Source organism: Sardina pilchardus, chromosome 7 (genome assembly GCF_963854185.1).
Source record: "Sardina pilchardus chromosome 7, fSarPil1.1, whole genome shotgun sequence".
Classification (NCBI taxonomy): Eukaryota; Metazoa; Chordata; class Actinopteri; order Clupeiformes; family Clupeidae; genus Sardina; species Sardina pilchardus.
This window is the reverse complement of record NC_085000.1, coordinates 33,399,837-33,414,836: the sequence shown is the minus strand read 5'-3', so window position 1 is coordinate 33,414,836 and position 15,000 is coordinate 33,399,837. Positions and strand designations below refer to the sequence as shown.

At 45.8% G+C, this 15,000-nt stretch overlaps 3 protein-coding genes across 3 annotated transcripts in view; all 3 read right to left on the bottom strand.

Moving 5' to 3' along the window:
- Positions 1-6,531, bottom strand: part of LOC134087995 (NACHT, LRR and PYD domains-containing protein 12-like) — a 29,909-nt gene extending 23,378 nt beyond the window's left edge. Inside the window, exon 1 of the mRNA XM_062541882.1 lies at positions 6,291-6,531. The gene's annotated coding sequence lies outside the window, so the exon portion shown is untranslated. The remainder of the gene's footprint in view (positions 1-6,290) is intronic.
- Positions 1,017-3,657, bottom strand: LOC134088136 (protein NLRC3-like). Its single transcript, XM_062542066.1, has 2 exons — positions 3,471-3,657; positions 1,017-2,922 (listed from the first exon to the last, which is right to left on the bottom strand). Exons 1-2 carry the CDS (start codon positions 3,655-3,657, stop codon positions 1,124-1,126), a joined length of 1,986 nt encoding a protein of 661 aa, XP_062398050.1. The 3' UTR covers positions 1,017-1,123.
- Positions 6,532-13,495: 6,964 nt separating the features above from the next.
- LOC134088002 (NACHT, LRR and PYD domains-containing protein 3-like) overlaps positions 13,496-15,000 on the bottom strand; it is a 12,002-nt gene continuing 10,497 nt past the window's right edge. The window contains exon 11 of the mRNA XM_062541891.1: positions 13,496-14,987. Coding sequence (XP_062397875.1) covers positions 14,975-14,987 — 13 coding nt within the window. The 3' untranslated portion in view covers positions 13,496-14,974. The remainder of the gene's footprint in view (positions 14,988-15,000) is intronic.

Sequence of the window (15,000 nt, the reverse complement as noted above, 5' to 3'; positions counted from 1 at the left end):
TGGGTCTAGTCTCTTTGAAGTAGCCCAGCCAGCTTCTCCAATAATTTGAGAGAACCCTTTTAACCTAGGAATGTAGACTATAGCCTATACATTTGAATAAGCTATGCCAAAGTTGTTTTGAGGTTATGCTATTCATGTTTTGTTCTCATCTCGTGTTTTGTTCAAGAATGAAGACAATCAAACTTGCAATTCATTTCAAACCATGATCATTGTTGTCCAAATGTATGATTTCATTATTCTCCAATTTATGTACGCAAATAGGCCTATCTAATTTGCTTTGTCTCGATGTTCAATTTGATGATTTTTCGATGAATATCTTGTAGATGGCGCTACAAAATCAAACAGAAATCTTGAGAATACAGAACACAACAGAAGAATATAGAAAGTACAGAACAATACAGTAAGTATTGCTCTAATGTTGGGACATATATCCTCTTTTCGTCAGTCTACAGCTTTCTCTACTTTTCTACGTTGTGCACCAGCAGACATGAAGCTGACCTAAGCCTTGCTTTAACGGGGGCAAGATGCAACTAACTTGAGATAATGGAATGGCTTCAGCCCCAAATGTCTACACCAGTTCAAGCCAGGCTATTTCTCACCTCATTAGCGAGGTTGATGGAATACCCTTCTGGTCCAGCATGGACCAAAATACACAGAACTGTTGCAGCTCATCACCGATAAGATTCCCGTTTAGGAGAGTTTGAATTGCACAGGAGGGAGGGGGAGGGGTTAGCGCGCTAGCCCTCAGTTTTGCTTTCTTTGAACAGAAGTGATGTTTCCTAACTATGCAAGTTTATTAGCTTAATTTGCCTGAACTGATCAGCTTCAGAGTAATTGGAATGGTTTTTTGACTTATTTCGGGTTGAATGACTGTCTTACTTTCTCTTGCTTCTGTGAGTGGAAAAACCTGCAATGCTTGCAAGTTTGTACCGCCGGCTCGGTGTGTATTATTCCCCTGAAATGTCTGTATGAGTTGCTGTATTAATGACAGATCACACTGATGCATGCTGAATCCCCCTATATTACTTACAGTCATAGTAAGTAACTGTGACTATGAACTACAAATCCATAACATTATATAACACAAGCTCAATTAACGCATTTAGTCACTAGAGTCCAATACTCACCCGGCTCTTTTAGATGCTTTGACCACTGGCAGCATCCTCAGCAGACCTGCATCTGATATGGCAGGTGAACCACGTCTCCCATAATCCCACAGGTCAAACTCCTCCAGTTCCTGGTCTGACATCAGCAGCACAAAAGCCAGAGCTGACAGCTGCGAAAGAGAGAGATCCTCTCTGGATTTGTTGTCCTTCCTCAAGTAGCCCTGGACCTCCTCCACCAGAGAGTGGTCATTCAGTTCATTCAGACAGTGGAACAGGTTGATGCATCTCTCTGGGGTGGTGGTTTCTCTGATCTTCTCCTTGATGTACTTGACTGTTTCCTCTGTGTGTAATGAGCTTCTTCCTGACCTGGGCTGCAGGTCTTGTAAGTGTTTCCGATTGGACTCCAATGAGAGGCCCAGAAGAAACCTCAGGAAAAGATCCAGGTGTCCATGCTCACTGTTTATTGCTAGATCCACGGCAGTCTTGTATAGGTCATTGATGTTTTCATTCTTTGTCTTCAGAAATGAAATAACATCTCTTGGCTGTTGATCCAGTATGTTGATCCCTCTGTTCTGGAATGTGAGGAACACATATAGAGCTGCTAGAAACTCCTGAATGCTCAGATGAACAAAGCAGAACACTTTCCCCTGGTACAGCCCAGCCTCCTCTCTGAAGATCTGAGTGCACACTCCTGAGTACACTGATGCTTGTCTGACATCTATTCCACACTCTCTCAGGTCCTCATCATAGAAGATCAGATTGCCCTTCTCCAGCTGTTGAAAAGCCAGTTTCCCCAGTGACTGAATGGTCTTCTGGTTCCACATGTTTTCATACTTCTGACTCCTATGTTTGGATTGTATGATCAGGAAGTGTGTGTACATTTGAGTCAAAGAGTTTGGAATCTCTCCACTCTCTGCTTCAGTCATGATGCTCTCCAGAACAGTGGCTGCCATCCAACAGAAGACTGGAATGTGGCACATGATGTAGAGGCTCCGGGATGACTTCATGTGTGTGATGATTCTGTTTGCCAGTTCCTCTTTTGTGATTTTCTTCCTGAAGTACTCCTCCTTCTGTGGGTCACTGAAACCCCGGACTTCTGTTACCTGATTCACACACTCTGGAGGGATTTGATTGGCTGCTGCTGGTCGGGAGGTGATCCAAACAAGAGCAGAGGGAAGCAGATTCCCCTGGATCAGGTTTGTGAGAAGGACATCCACAGAGGCAGATTCTGTTATGCTGTAGATGCATTCATTGTGCTGGAAATCCAGAGGAAGTCTGCTTTCATCCAGACCGTCAAAGATGAAGGCAATGTTGAATCGGTCCTTGTTGGAGAAGGCAAAGTCTTTTGTTTCAGTGAAGAAATGATGAATGAAGTCCAAAAGGGTGAAGTTTTTGTCTTTCATCAGATTCAACTCCCGAAAAGGAAGAGGAAATATGAAATGGATATTTTGATTTGCTTTGTCTTCAGTCCAGTCCAGAATGAACTTCTGCACAGAGACTGTTTTTCCAATGCCAGCCACTCCCTTTGTAAGCACAGTTCTGATGGGTTTGTCCTGTCCAGGTAAGGGCTTGAAGATGTCCGTATATTTGATTGCTTTTTCCTCCTTTGTTACTTGTCTCTTGGATACCATCTCAATCTGTCTGACTTCATGTTCAGTATTCACCTCTACACTTTCCCCTTCTGTGATGTAGAGCTCTGTGTAGATCTTCTCCAGAAAAGTAGACTTTCCCTGCTTTGGGATGCCTTCACATACACTCTGACACTTCTTTGCTAGCCTATTTTTGATCTCTTGTTGACATCTAGGAAACAGTACATCTGGATATAAAGACACATAATTAAGTCAGATGTATTACAGAAGTATGTGAAGTGAGCCATTTGCAGTAGCACTTGTAGCCTGTATCAGAACATGTGACAGAACATGCGACAGATTACATCCTTTCAGTAGTCATGGCAGTTTGTGCCTAAAGATCATTTGGTAACCTTCATCCAGTGAACTCTTATTATCTTATGAAGACGTCAGAAATTATAGTTAAGAATAATATGACAGGTAATATGACAATGGCCGGGTTTTCCAGATTTGTTAAGAAGCTCTTAAGTGCTAAGAACTTCTAAGGAGCGTTCTTAGAACGTTTTTAGAGCGCTCCTAAGAAGTTCTTAGTACTTAAGTCTTAAGAGCTTCTTAACGAATCTGGGAAACCCGGCCAATATCTGTTATGAATTGAATTGCTCAAGGATTCCATAGATGTTTTAACCACTTCGCTCAGAATACAAATGCATAAACCCAGTTGTTTTTGGTACTTATTGGATTAGATTTCAAATTGTGTAACAAACTAAGCTCAGTAATTAATGAACAAATGACTGACATTTCTCCAGCTGCTGAGCGAGGATCTCCTGACTCATGTTCCTCAGGATGTGCACTGCGATCTTCAGAGCTCCATCTCTGGCATCTCTCTGGTCCTCCTCATCCTCCTCTTCATCACAAGGGGATTCTGGGTAATCATGACTCAGGAGCTTCTTGAATCTCTTCAGTTCCATCTTCATGAAGGTCATGACTTTTTCCTCAAGCTTCTGTTTCCCGAAAACAAGACATTCCATCAGTAATGAAATAAACTTTTTGATCAGCAAATATTCTCTATTTGCTAGTCCACAAACATTCTCTATTTCTTAATTGATTTCCAATTTATTACATAACACCACAAGACCTAAAACAAAGTAAAATAACTGCACAATAATGTGTTTACAAGGTCATGATTATTTAGTTTCTGTCATCTGTGGAATATTTAACACACACACACACACACACACACACACACACCTTGAATAATGTAGACAGATCTTTTTGATCGACTTTGCTGAGGGTCGGATAAATTGTTTGTTCTTCCTGTTGGATGCTGAAGGAAATATCAGCAGATCAGCAGTCAGCAGCGTTTATGTAAATGTATTGACACAAATATATGTGCATTAAAAAGGAAATGCACAGTAATGTATGTTATATCCACTAAACAAGCAGGAACAAATCTCTTGGTACAGAAAAAGACCAAGACTATCTCCAGATGGAGACCATTCTTACCTGGCCTCAGGATGACTGCCTCCCTCTCTGAAGTTGATAACATCATCCTTTGACCGATCGCTCTTCATGGACACACAGCTGGGTGCAGGGGAGTGTGTTCTCTCATCCACTGGCCTTCAGAAAAGTAAACACATCATACAGCAGAGACTCATTAACTGCAGGGTTCCAATAGAGTATGTGATGTGATGAACTGAGTACATCTGAATGAAGGCAATGCTCTGCCTTCAGATACAATCCTAGTTATAACCTCTCTTCCAAAGTTTACAATTCCAATGGAGCCGCTCCATGCTTACAGTGAAAGAAAAAGAAAACAAAAAAAAACAGGCTCACTAAAATTCTGGCGTTTGACTGCCCTGCTTAGGAAGATATGATACAAGATAAAATCACTACATGGATTATACAAGTGTACTGTCCATAAGTGACTCATACAAGCATATGTCAACATAAGATGACAGAAAGTCACATGCTCTGGAATTCATATCTGCACAGACATTCAAATCTTTCTCTCCAGATGGAGACCATACAATTTCTTACGTGGCACCGGAATTACTGCCTCCCTCTCTGAAGTTGATAATATCATTCTTTGACTGATGGCTCTTCATGGACACACAGCTGGGTGCAGGGGAGTGTGTCCTCTCATCCACTGGCCTTCAGCAAAGTAAACACATCATACAGCAGAAACTCATTAACTGCAGGGTTCCAATAGACTCTAGAGTATGTGATGTGATGAACTGAGTCCATCTGATGTGGTGATTAGGGGCAGTTATTTAACTCTACAGTGAACCATGTGCTGTTCTGTGATCATGGTTCAGCTCGCTACAATCATTTGTTTAAATATTTAAAATGTTATACATGGCAGCACATACTATCATGTCTTGTGTTCTCATTCTGCGCCCAACTTGAGTTTTTGAGGTCTAGTGTTGCCAAGTACTCAATACTTATGTGGTGAAGTGTTTGAGTGGGGTTGTGGATATCCAAGATCTCACTCATGGCCCATACAACACAGGATCATGTTCATAATAGATCATGTATAATCCCAGTGAGAACAGAGCTCACCTTGAATGTCCATGGCCACCAGCAGAGGCTCCATGCTGACTCATATTGGAGGCAGAGCTGCAGTCACTTCCTCATCAGCACCATGAAGAACAGAATATTTGAGAACGGCAAAAAGAGAAAAACAAAACATGTGGAATAGCCTACAGTACAATGGCAGTGAACTGAGTAGCTTTTAACACAGTTTCAGATTAACTTTAAAGCAGTGCTTCTCAAACTTTTCCAGAACAAGGACCATTTAACCAATAAAGGTCACTCCTACGGCCCCAGCCGTGGTGCAACTGGCTGGGGCACCTGCACCGCACGCCGGCGACCCGGGTTCGATTCCCGCCCCGTGGTCCTTTCCGGATCCCACCCCGACTCTCTCACCCATTCGCTTCCTGTCTCTCTCTACTGTCCTGTCAAAATTAAAGGCACAAAAGCCCAAAAAATATACTTAAAAAAAAAAAAAAAAGATCACTCCTACATAACCTGAAAAAAACAACAGGCTTACTTCAACATGGAGTTTCATTTGATCGTCTTTAAAAAATAAATAAATAAATAAATAAAACCTGCCCATGTGTCTCTGTGTGGGTTACTTATGGGAAGAGTGGTGACAGACAAACCCAATCACATCCCACACAACACAACTTTACATTTCCTCCAGCTGACGGCCTAAATATGTTCAGAGCTCACTGCAGTGTGTGACAAACATGGCCACCCTGATGTAATAGATGACATATTACTTTCAGTTTTACAGAGGAGTAGAGATTGAGAGTGGGTCTGGCAAAGGGTTGCTGACTTATGACTTCCAGCAGGGGTGTAACTAGCAGTGAAATTAAACTTAAACTGTTGCATTGAACTCTAACCAAGTCATTTCAGAAGTGAAACGATCTTGTAAACAAAGGTTTCAAATGCAGTTGTTTACTCAATTCCTAAGAAATACAGGTCCATGCAGATTAGCGATTGTCCTAACCGTGTGTGGATGCGCGCGCGCGCGCGTGTGTGTGTGTGTGTGTGTGTGTGTGTGTGTGTGTGTGTCAGTCAGCTTGGCAGGAGGCTCAGCGAGTGGTCAACATACCTGTGGCGTGCTGGACTCCCTGCCCGCTACTCCTCGTATTTGCTGGACCAGCGTAAGCATCTTTGTTGGTGTTGCGTTCAAGTTTGTATTCCTTTAAGAGGTATAAAGTCCAAATAAATATCCAAACCAGAAGCTTGTCCTAATGCCACGGTTCAAGTGACTATAAACAAAAGGGATGAACATCGGCAAGTTTCCCCCAGCAGACCTCAACTCATTGTCCACCTTGATGGAACGGACAGGTGTTATTTACCAGGCAGCTAGACACAGGTAGGAACATCACTGAAGCTCTGCCTGTAAGTCAGTGCTTTCCCGACCATGTGACCTAATCTATCCTATCACATTGCACCCTGTGATATGACCCTGAGAGAGCAGCAGCTCAAGGTTCACAAGCGGAGCTCCTTCTAGACGTTAATCAGTAGCACTGAACAGGCTCCTGTATGAACCTGTTAGTTGAGATGGAGGCTCATTCCCCATGTGCTACTGCACATTTATCAGCTCATGACATGTTATTCCATCAGGACTCAGTCTTACCATACGGCACTGCCTATGTCTCAGTGTAGTCCTGGGTTGGGTTAATATGGCAGTGCCTATGTCTCAGTGTAGTCCTGGGTTGGGTTAATATGGCAGTGTCTATGTCTCAGTGTAGTCCTGGGTTGGGTTAATATGGCAGTGTCTATGTCTCAGTGTAGTCCTGGGTTGGGTTAATGCATATGGCAGTGTCTATGTCTCAGTGTAGTCCTGGGTTGGGTTAATATGGCAGTGTCTATGTCTCAGTGTAGTCCTGGGTTGGGTTAATATGGCAGTGTCTATGTCTCAGTGTAGTCCTGGGTTGGGTTAATATGGCAGTGTTTATGTCTCAGTGTAGTCCTGGGTTGGGTTAATATGGCAGTGCCTATGTCTCAGTGTAGTCCTGGGTTGGGTTAATATGGCAGTGTCTATGTCTCAGTGTAGTCCTGGGTTGGGTTAATATGGCAGTGCCTATGTCTCAGTGTAGTCCTGGGTTGGGTTAATATGGCAGTGTCTATGTCTCAGTATAGTCCTGGGTTGGGTTAATATGGCAGTGTCAGTGTCAGTGTCATCAAATACTCCAAAGACATTGCAGTCCTCATCAAATACTCCAAAGACACTGCAGTCCTCATCAAACACTCCAAAGTCACTGCAGTCCTCATCAAATACTCCAAAGACATTGCCATCTATATTGAATACTTATTGTGCCGACTGAAGACTTTACTCTCTTCCCAATAGGCTGAATGCACTGACATCTCCATCGTAAAGCTACACCTAAGCTCCTCATACTCGGAAACTTTTCTCAACCTTCAAATCGCTACTCAACCCTCAGTCGCCCCCTCCTCTGTCCAGCCTGACTGCGGAGATGTGTTCCTGGTTGTGATCAATGGGGCAGGCAGATTCACAGCAGAAGAGCAAGAAACAGTGGAAATCATCCAGGAGATGTTTGGAGAAGAGGCAGCACGTTACACTATGGCCCTCCTCACCCACAGAGGCCAGCTGAAGGCAGATGGGCTCTCCATAGAACACTTCATTAAAGGCAACGCAGATCTGTGTGGCTTCATCAGTCAGTGTGGTGGTGGATATCATGTGTTTGATAACAGAGATGACGATCCCTCTCAGGCCCGAGAGCTGCTGGAGAAGATCAACACAATGGTGGAAAGGAATAAAGGCCACTACACCAAGGACAGGTTCAGAGCTGCTGGAGAAGATCAACACAATGGTGGAAAGGAGTAAAGGCCACTACACCAAGGACAGGTTCAGAGCTGCTGGAGAAGATCAACACAATGGTGGAAAGGAGTAAAGGCCACTACACCAAGGACAGGTTCAGAGCTGCTGGAGAAGATCAACACAATGGTGGAAAGGAATAAAGGCCACTACACCAAGGACAGGTTCAGCGATGCTGAGAGGCGGGTAAAGAGGGAAACCCCGTTCTACACGAGTGTCCTCACGTCTCCTCCAGTTGCTCTTGGCTATGTGCTGCTCATGACGTGGCTCTGGGAGCAGGGGGGTGTGTTGGGGCACTAGCAGTGGGAGCAGGGGGTGTGTTGGGGCACTAACAGTGGGAGCAGGGGGGTGTGTTGGGGCACTAACAGTGGGAGCAGGGGGGTGTGTTGGGGCAAACACTAGCAGTGGGAGCAGGGGGGGGTGTTGGGGCAAACACTAGCAGTGGGAGCAGGGGGGTGTGTTGGGGCACTGGCAGTGGGAGCAGGGGGGTGTGTTGGGGCAAACACTGGCAGTGGGAGCAGGGGGGGGTGTTGGGGCACTAACAGTGGGAGCAGGGGGGTGTGTTGGGGCATTAGCAGTGGGAGCAGGGGGTGTGTTGGGGCACTAGCAGTGGGAGCAGGGGGGTGTGTTGGGGCATTAGCAGTGGGAGCAGGGGGTGTGTTGGGGCACTAGCTGTGGGAGCAGGGGGGGTGTTGGGGCATTAGCAGTGGGAGCAGGGGGGTGTTGGGGCACTAGCAGTGGGAGCAGGGGGGATGTTGGGGCAAACACTGGCAGTGGCAGCAGGGGGGTGTGTTGGGGCAATAGCAGTGGGAGCAGGGGGGATGTTGGGGCACTAGCAGTGGGAGCAGGGGGGTGTGTTGGGGTAAACACTAGCAGTGGCAGCAGGGGGGTGTGTTGGGGCACTAGCAGTGGGAGCAGGGGGGTGTGTTGGGGCAATAGCAGTGGGAGCAGGGGGGATGTTGGGGCACTAGCAGTGGGAGCAGGGGGGTGTGTTGGGGTAAACACTAGCAGTGGCAGCAGGGGGGTGTGTTGGGGCACTAGCAGTGGGAGCAGGGGGTGTGTTGGGGCACTAGCAGTGGGAGCAGGGGGGTGTGTTGGGGCAAACAGCAGTGGGAGCAGGGGGGTGTGTTGGGGCACTAGCAGTGGGAGCAGGGGGGTGTGTTGGGGCACTAGCAGTGGGAGCAGGGGGGGGTGTTGGGGCAAACAGCAGTGGGAGCAGGGGGGTGTGTTGGGGCACTAGCAGTGGGAGCAGGGGGGGGGTGTTGGGGCACTAGCAGTGGGAGTAGCGCTGGTAGCTATTATAGTGGCGGCCATATTGTGGAGCTTCCATCTTCTGGAATTATGACCATTATGACATTTTTTCATCTGTTTTTCCCCCCACATGAGTCATTTCCCCCGAAAGAGGGTGGGGCTTATTGGTCTTAAGGAGCCATGGCAACCCATCCCATGACCACTCATTTCTTGTTTGCTGTGCTGTGCTGTGCTGTGCTGTGCTGTGCTGTGCTGTGCTGTGCTGTGCTGTGCTGTGCTGTGGGTTGGGGGGTTGGGGGTGTTTGCTGAATGAGGGTGGTTATATTTATTGGGGAGGTATCAGTCCAGGTAGGCCTATATAGTTTTTATGAATTGTGCTATTTAATAGATATTGTCTTTGTCATACTGTACATCCTCGGTCAGACTTTGATCAGCCAATCATCACACAGCAGTCCCTTTACGGAACTCATCCAGATGCGCACGCTTTGATCAGCCAATCAGCACACAGCAGTCCCCTTACGGAACTCATCCAGATTCGCACGCTTTGATCAGCCAATCAGCACACAGCAGTCCCCTTACGGAACTCATCCAGATGCGCACGCTTTGATCAGCCAATCAGCACACAGCAGTCCCCTTATGGAACTCTATGAACGGAGTGATGAGCGCTCTGATTAGTCAATTCCATTTACGTTTTTTTTTTTTATTGCTTTGACGCAGCAGTCGACTCAAAATCCAATTTTTTCAAAACTGTTAACGCAAAGGCCTAAACAGTGGCACCAATGGTCAAAATGACTCATTTTGCCTGCAAAAGGCTCTAACTCCACCAAAACATTCAAAATATGGACCAAAAGCAAATGTTGCCCTCAAACAAAACAATTTGCACACAAGTGCATAAGCGCTTCCAATCAGTCATTAGACAAGGGGCATCAAAATACAAAATTCAGCTCTCAATGTGAATCAGTGCTGCGTTACTGGTCAGCAGCTTACATATCAGTGCCAATTTGCTATCTTGCAAAAACTAGATCCAGAATCATACTGTATACAATGATTTTTCAAATGTTATTGAATGCAGTATTCATTCTTTTTTTTTTTTTTTTTTTTAGATTGTGGCTAAGAAATGAAATATTCCAACAGAGACCACATATATAGTATGATAGATATGAGCCCTCTCTTACTCTCACTCTCATCTGCCTTAGACCATCCATGCTTGCAAGTTACAACACACAACATGGCACCTTTTAAGCCTGCAGACTGATTGCAAATTGAAAAGTTGTGTGAAGCAGTGTCAAACAGGTGCTTCAGTGATTTCGAGCATATCGTTTCTGTTTGGTTACCACAGCTAATGCAATGGAGTTTGGACTGCTTGAATGACATCTGCGTTAACTGATTTGCAAAAGGGTGCGGGCAGTGTGTCAAAACAATGACAATGGGTTAGCAAGAGGTGTCTTTTGCTCTGCTGAGAGAGTGATGATGAAGACTGAGAGGTTGCCATGCAGTTTCTTCAAAAACTGTAATAAATACACAAACAACTGTAGTGATTTGTGAAGGTAAATGTAAATTAGGGTTTTAAGTGTACTTGCATACACAAGGCATTTGCTCTCTGCATTTATCCCATCTGTGAATTAGTGAACACACACAGCACACAGTGAACACACAGTGAGGTGAAACACACACTAACCTGGAGCAGTGAGCTGGCTTGCTACAGCGGTGCTCGGGGAGCAGTGAGTGTAAGGTGCCTTGCTCAAGTGTGTGTGTGTGTGTGTGTGTGTGTGTGAGTGTGAGGGGTTAGGTGCCTTGCTCAATTGTGTGTGTGTGTGTGTGTGTGTGTGTGAGTGTGAGGGGTTAGTGCCTTGCTCAAGTGTGTGTGTGTGTGTGTGTGTGTGTGTGAGTGTGAGGGGTTAGTGCCTTGCTCAAGTGTGTGTGTGTGTGTGTGTGTGTGTGTGTGTGTGTGTGAGGGGTTAGGTGCCTTGCTCAAGTGTGTGTGAGTGTGAGGGGTTAGTGCCTTGCTCAAGTGTGTGTGTGTGTGTGTGTGTGTGTGTGTGTGTGTGTGTGAGGGGTTAGGTGCCTTGCTCAAGTGTGTGTGAGTGTGAGGGGTTAGTGCCTTGCTCAAGTGTGTGTGTGTGTGTGTGTGTGTGTGTGTGTGTGTGTGTGTGTGTGTGTCTGAGGCCAGGGTTAGGTGCCTTGCTCAAGGGCACTTCAGCCGTGGATGTGGGTATTGAGGAACAGTGCTGAACCACTTCCCCCACCCAAATCCTACTGGTCGGAGATCGAACCAGATTTATAAACAAGCAGTAGTGCCATAAAGTAAATTCTGTGACTTACTGAAAGCCAGTGCAGTGTGTGAGTATTTGTGGTCAAATCTTTTAGTTTTCATGAGAACCCTACAGTAGCTGCTCCATTTTGTATCACATGAAGCTGTTTGATGGTCTTTTTAGAAAGGCCTGTGAAAAGCCCATTGCAGTAATTAACCCTGATGGAAATAAAAAGACATGGCAATGAAATTATTTTAAAACATATTCAACTACTTTTGCTGAGGTTTTTCAGATTGAAGAATTTTTGAACTAATAATTTCTTGATTTTTTTTTTATCCAAATATGACATTTGAAAGTATGACATTTTGTAACTTATCTCAAGAATCAGTGTGCTAGCATCACAGCCATGCCATGTTCATCCAAACCAACAACCACAAAGTCATATACAGACTCTCTTCAACCAATCAGGACACGGTTTAGTGTAGATCTACTGAACACTGGAGGAGATGATCTCCTTTAGAGTGACAGACCTGCATTGAGTCTCAAGGGGCTGTGTGATCAGGAGAATGCAACAGCCTCCACTACTAATGGCACCCTTGGTAGTCGAGTACAGAGAGCACTCCACTGCTAATAGCACCCTTGGTAGTCGAGTACAGAGAGCACTCCACTACTAATGGCCCCCTTGGTAGTCGAGTACAGAGAGCACTCCACTAATGGCCCCCTTGGTACAGTTGAGTACAGAGAGCACTCCACTGCTAATGGCCCCCTTGGTAGTCAAGTACAGAGAGCACTCCACTACTAACGGCACCCTTGGTACAGTCGAGTAAAGAGAGCACTCCACTACTAATGGCCCCCTTGGTACAGTCGAGTACAGAGAGCACTCCACTACTAATGGCCCCCTTGGTACAGTCGAGTACAGAGAGCACTCCACTGCTAATGGCCCCCTTGGTAGTCGAGTACAGAGAGCACTCCACTGCTAATGGCCCCCTTGGTAGTCGAGTACAGAGAGCACTCCACTGCTAATGACCCCCTTGGTAGTCGAGTACAGAGTGGAATAAAAAATCATCTTGTGGGGGTCTGATTTGTCTCACAATGAGAACTGAGAGGAAAGTCCACAAGCATGTGTTCATGATGTGGGATTAAGCTAATTCCTCAAAAGGGGAATTCCCCACAGCAGGTTTTCCCAATTTTCCTCGAAGGCCTGCTTGCCTGTGTCCAACGTAAGACAAGCCAGGGCCTCCTACCCAAACTCCTACCCGCATACGCACAAGACATTGTTTCATTCAACGATCAGGGTCCGGGTATGAATTAGCAATGCCTAGCCTATCCCGACCTGAAGGTTGCTTACGCAAGTTCAGAGATAGATAAATAGATAGATAGATAGATAGATAGATAGATAGATAGATAGATACTGTACTTGATTGATTCCCAAGGGGAAATTGAAGGTCCCAGCAGCTTAAGACACCACACACTACATAGGCTACATTACAGTGTAAACAGGATAAACAGGATAGAGGTAATAAATAGCTACATAATGTTTTAATTTGTATTGTACAGAGTTTTGATTATCCAACTGGGTGTGTTATTGGGATCTTATACATCTACAGTAGGCCTAATGTGCGCAAATATCATCTGGTAACCTCACAACCTCAGCCCAGGCAACATTGTGCGGAACCCCTGTAATCTCTGGCGACCCCTAGTGGCGTCCCCTGACCCCTCGTGGGGAAGCACTTTGTGGATTGTGTGTCTCCACCTGTAAACACCTTCACCTGTTGTGTTTGTACATGTTGATGATGATGATACCCACATTGTGGAAATGTTAGTGGTGAGGTGTAGCTGTGTACCCAGCTATAACAGACTGCTATGTTAACTAGAGGGGATTCCATAGTGCATCTGTAGGTGCTTGATCTAGAGAGGAGGAGTGTGCAGGGCTTTGGAAGTAGTCAGTGATGGCACTCATCAACACTATAGGGTAGCACATTTTATTCACATATTACATACAATCAGAGCACACACTTTGGCCTACTTTGCATAGCGGAGGAACTGGGCTAAATAAAACGATGGCAAATAATAATTATCCTTCCTAAAAATGCACTCGGGTATCTTTTTTTTTGTTGGCAATTGAACTGTTGTATAAAAGCATTATCGCACTCGTGGTCGTGGTGTTGTTGGCCAATATCGCCACGGCTGTAGTTACCTACGGCACTCAGCCTTCGGCTTCGTGCCTGCGGCGAACCACAGCCGTGGCGATATTGGCCAACAACACCACTCCCACTTGTGCGATAATGCTTAAACAAAACTGCCCCTTTAACACTCGGGGGGCTTTCAGACACTCTGGTTAGGCAGTCTGCTACACCTTCACATTTTAAACGTTTTTTTTATCTAACTAAAAACAAAAGTGGCACATATGGTTATATTCTCAACAATAATGATATGAGAGTACAGGTGGATGTAATGGAATTAGTTATAAATAGCAACATGTTTTTCAAAGGTCTTCAAGCCTTGTAAGAACTATTATCTACCCAAGACTTTTGAAATTGGAACCTTGAAAACAAAGGTGTTGGCTACATAAAAGTAAGGAGAACATTCAAAAACGTTATGTATTTTAACTACAAATTGGAAAAAAGTCAGACTTAATTGGTTTCATCATAAGTATTGATCATATGTAACGGGTGCTAGCTGGTTAGCTATGCTGTGGAACGTTAGTAAACCTCACTCCCCGACGCTTCAAGAGCGCTGCTGGCATGAAAGCTAGTAGCCTGGGCTTTTAGCTGGATTGTTAGCGCGCTCGACTCCCGATCCGAGGTGCTGCTGTCTCGCGGGTTCGAGTCCGGGCGTGTGCAGGGCTGGACCGCGGTGGTTCCACACAACGCAGGTTACATTGGTGCCGTGACCCGGATCGGGAGTGAGGTTTGGGGGGGTGAGTGTAACGGGTGCTAGCTGGTTAGCTATGCTGTGGAACGTTAGTAAACCTCACTCCCCGACGCTTCAAGAGCGCTGCTGGCATGAAAGCTAGTAGCCTGGGCTTTTAGCTGGATTGTTAGCGCGCTCGACTCCCGATCCGAGGTGCTGCTGTCTCGCGGGTTCGAGTCCGGGCGTGTGCAGGGCTGGACCGCGGTGGTTCCACACAACGCAGGTTACACATACAGTATATTATAATACAAAACGGCCCCTTTAAAGTGTAGCAGTGAGCAGTTGACCCACATGATGAGTGGAGCAGCTGGAGGATCATCTGGTCCTGAGTGTCTGGAAACTGCAGCATCTGCAGCAGCTGTGCTCCACCACACTGATGGATGACTGATGCAGCATTTGCAGCAGCTGTGCTCCATCACACTGATGGATGACTGATGCAGCATCTGCAGCAGCTGTGCTCCATCACACTGATGGATGACTGATGCAGCATCTGCAGCAGCTGTGCTCCACCACACTGATGGATGACTGATGGCTCTACCATCCATGCCTGTTGAGGAGAT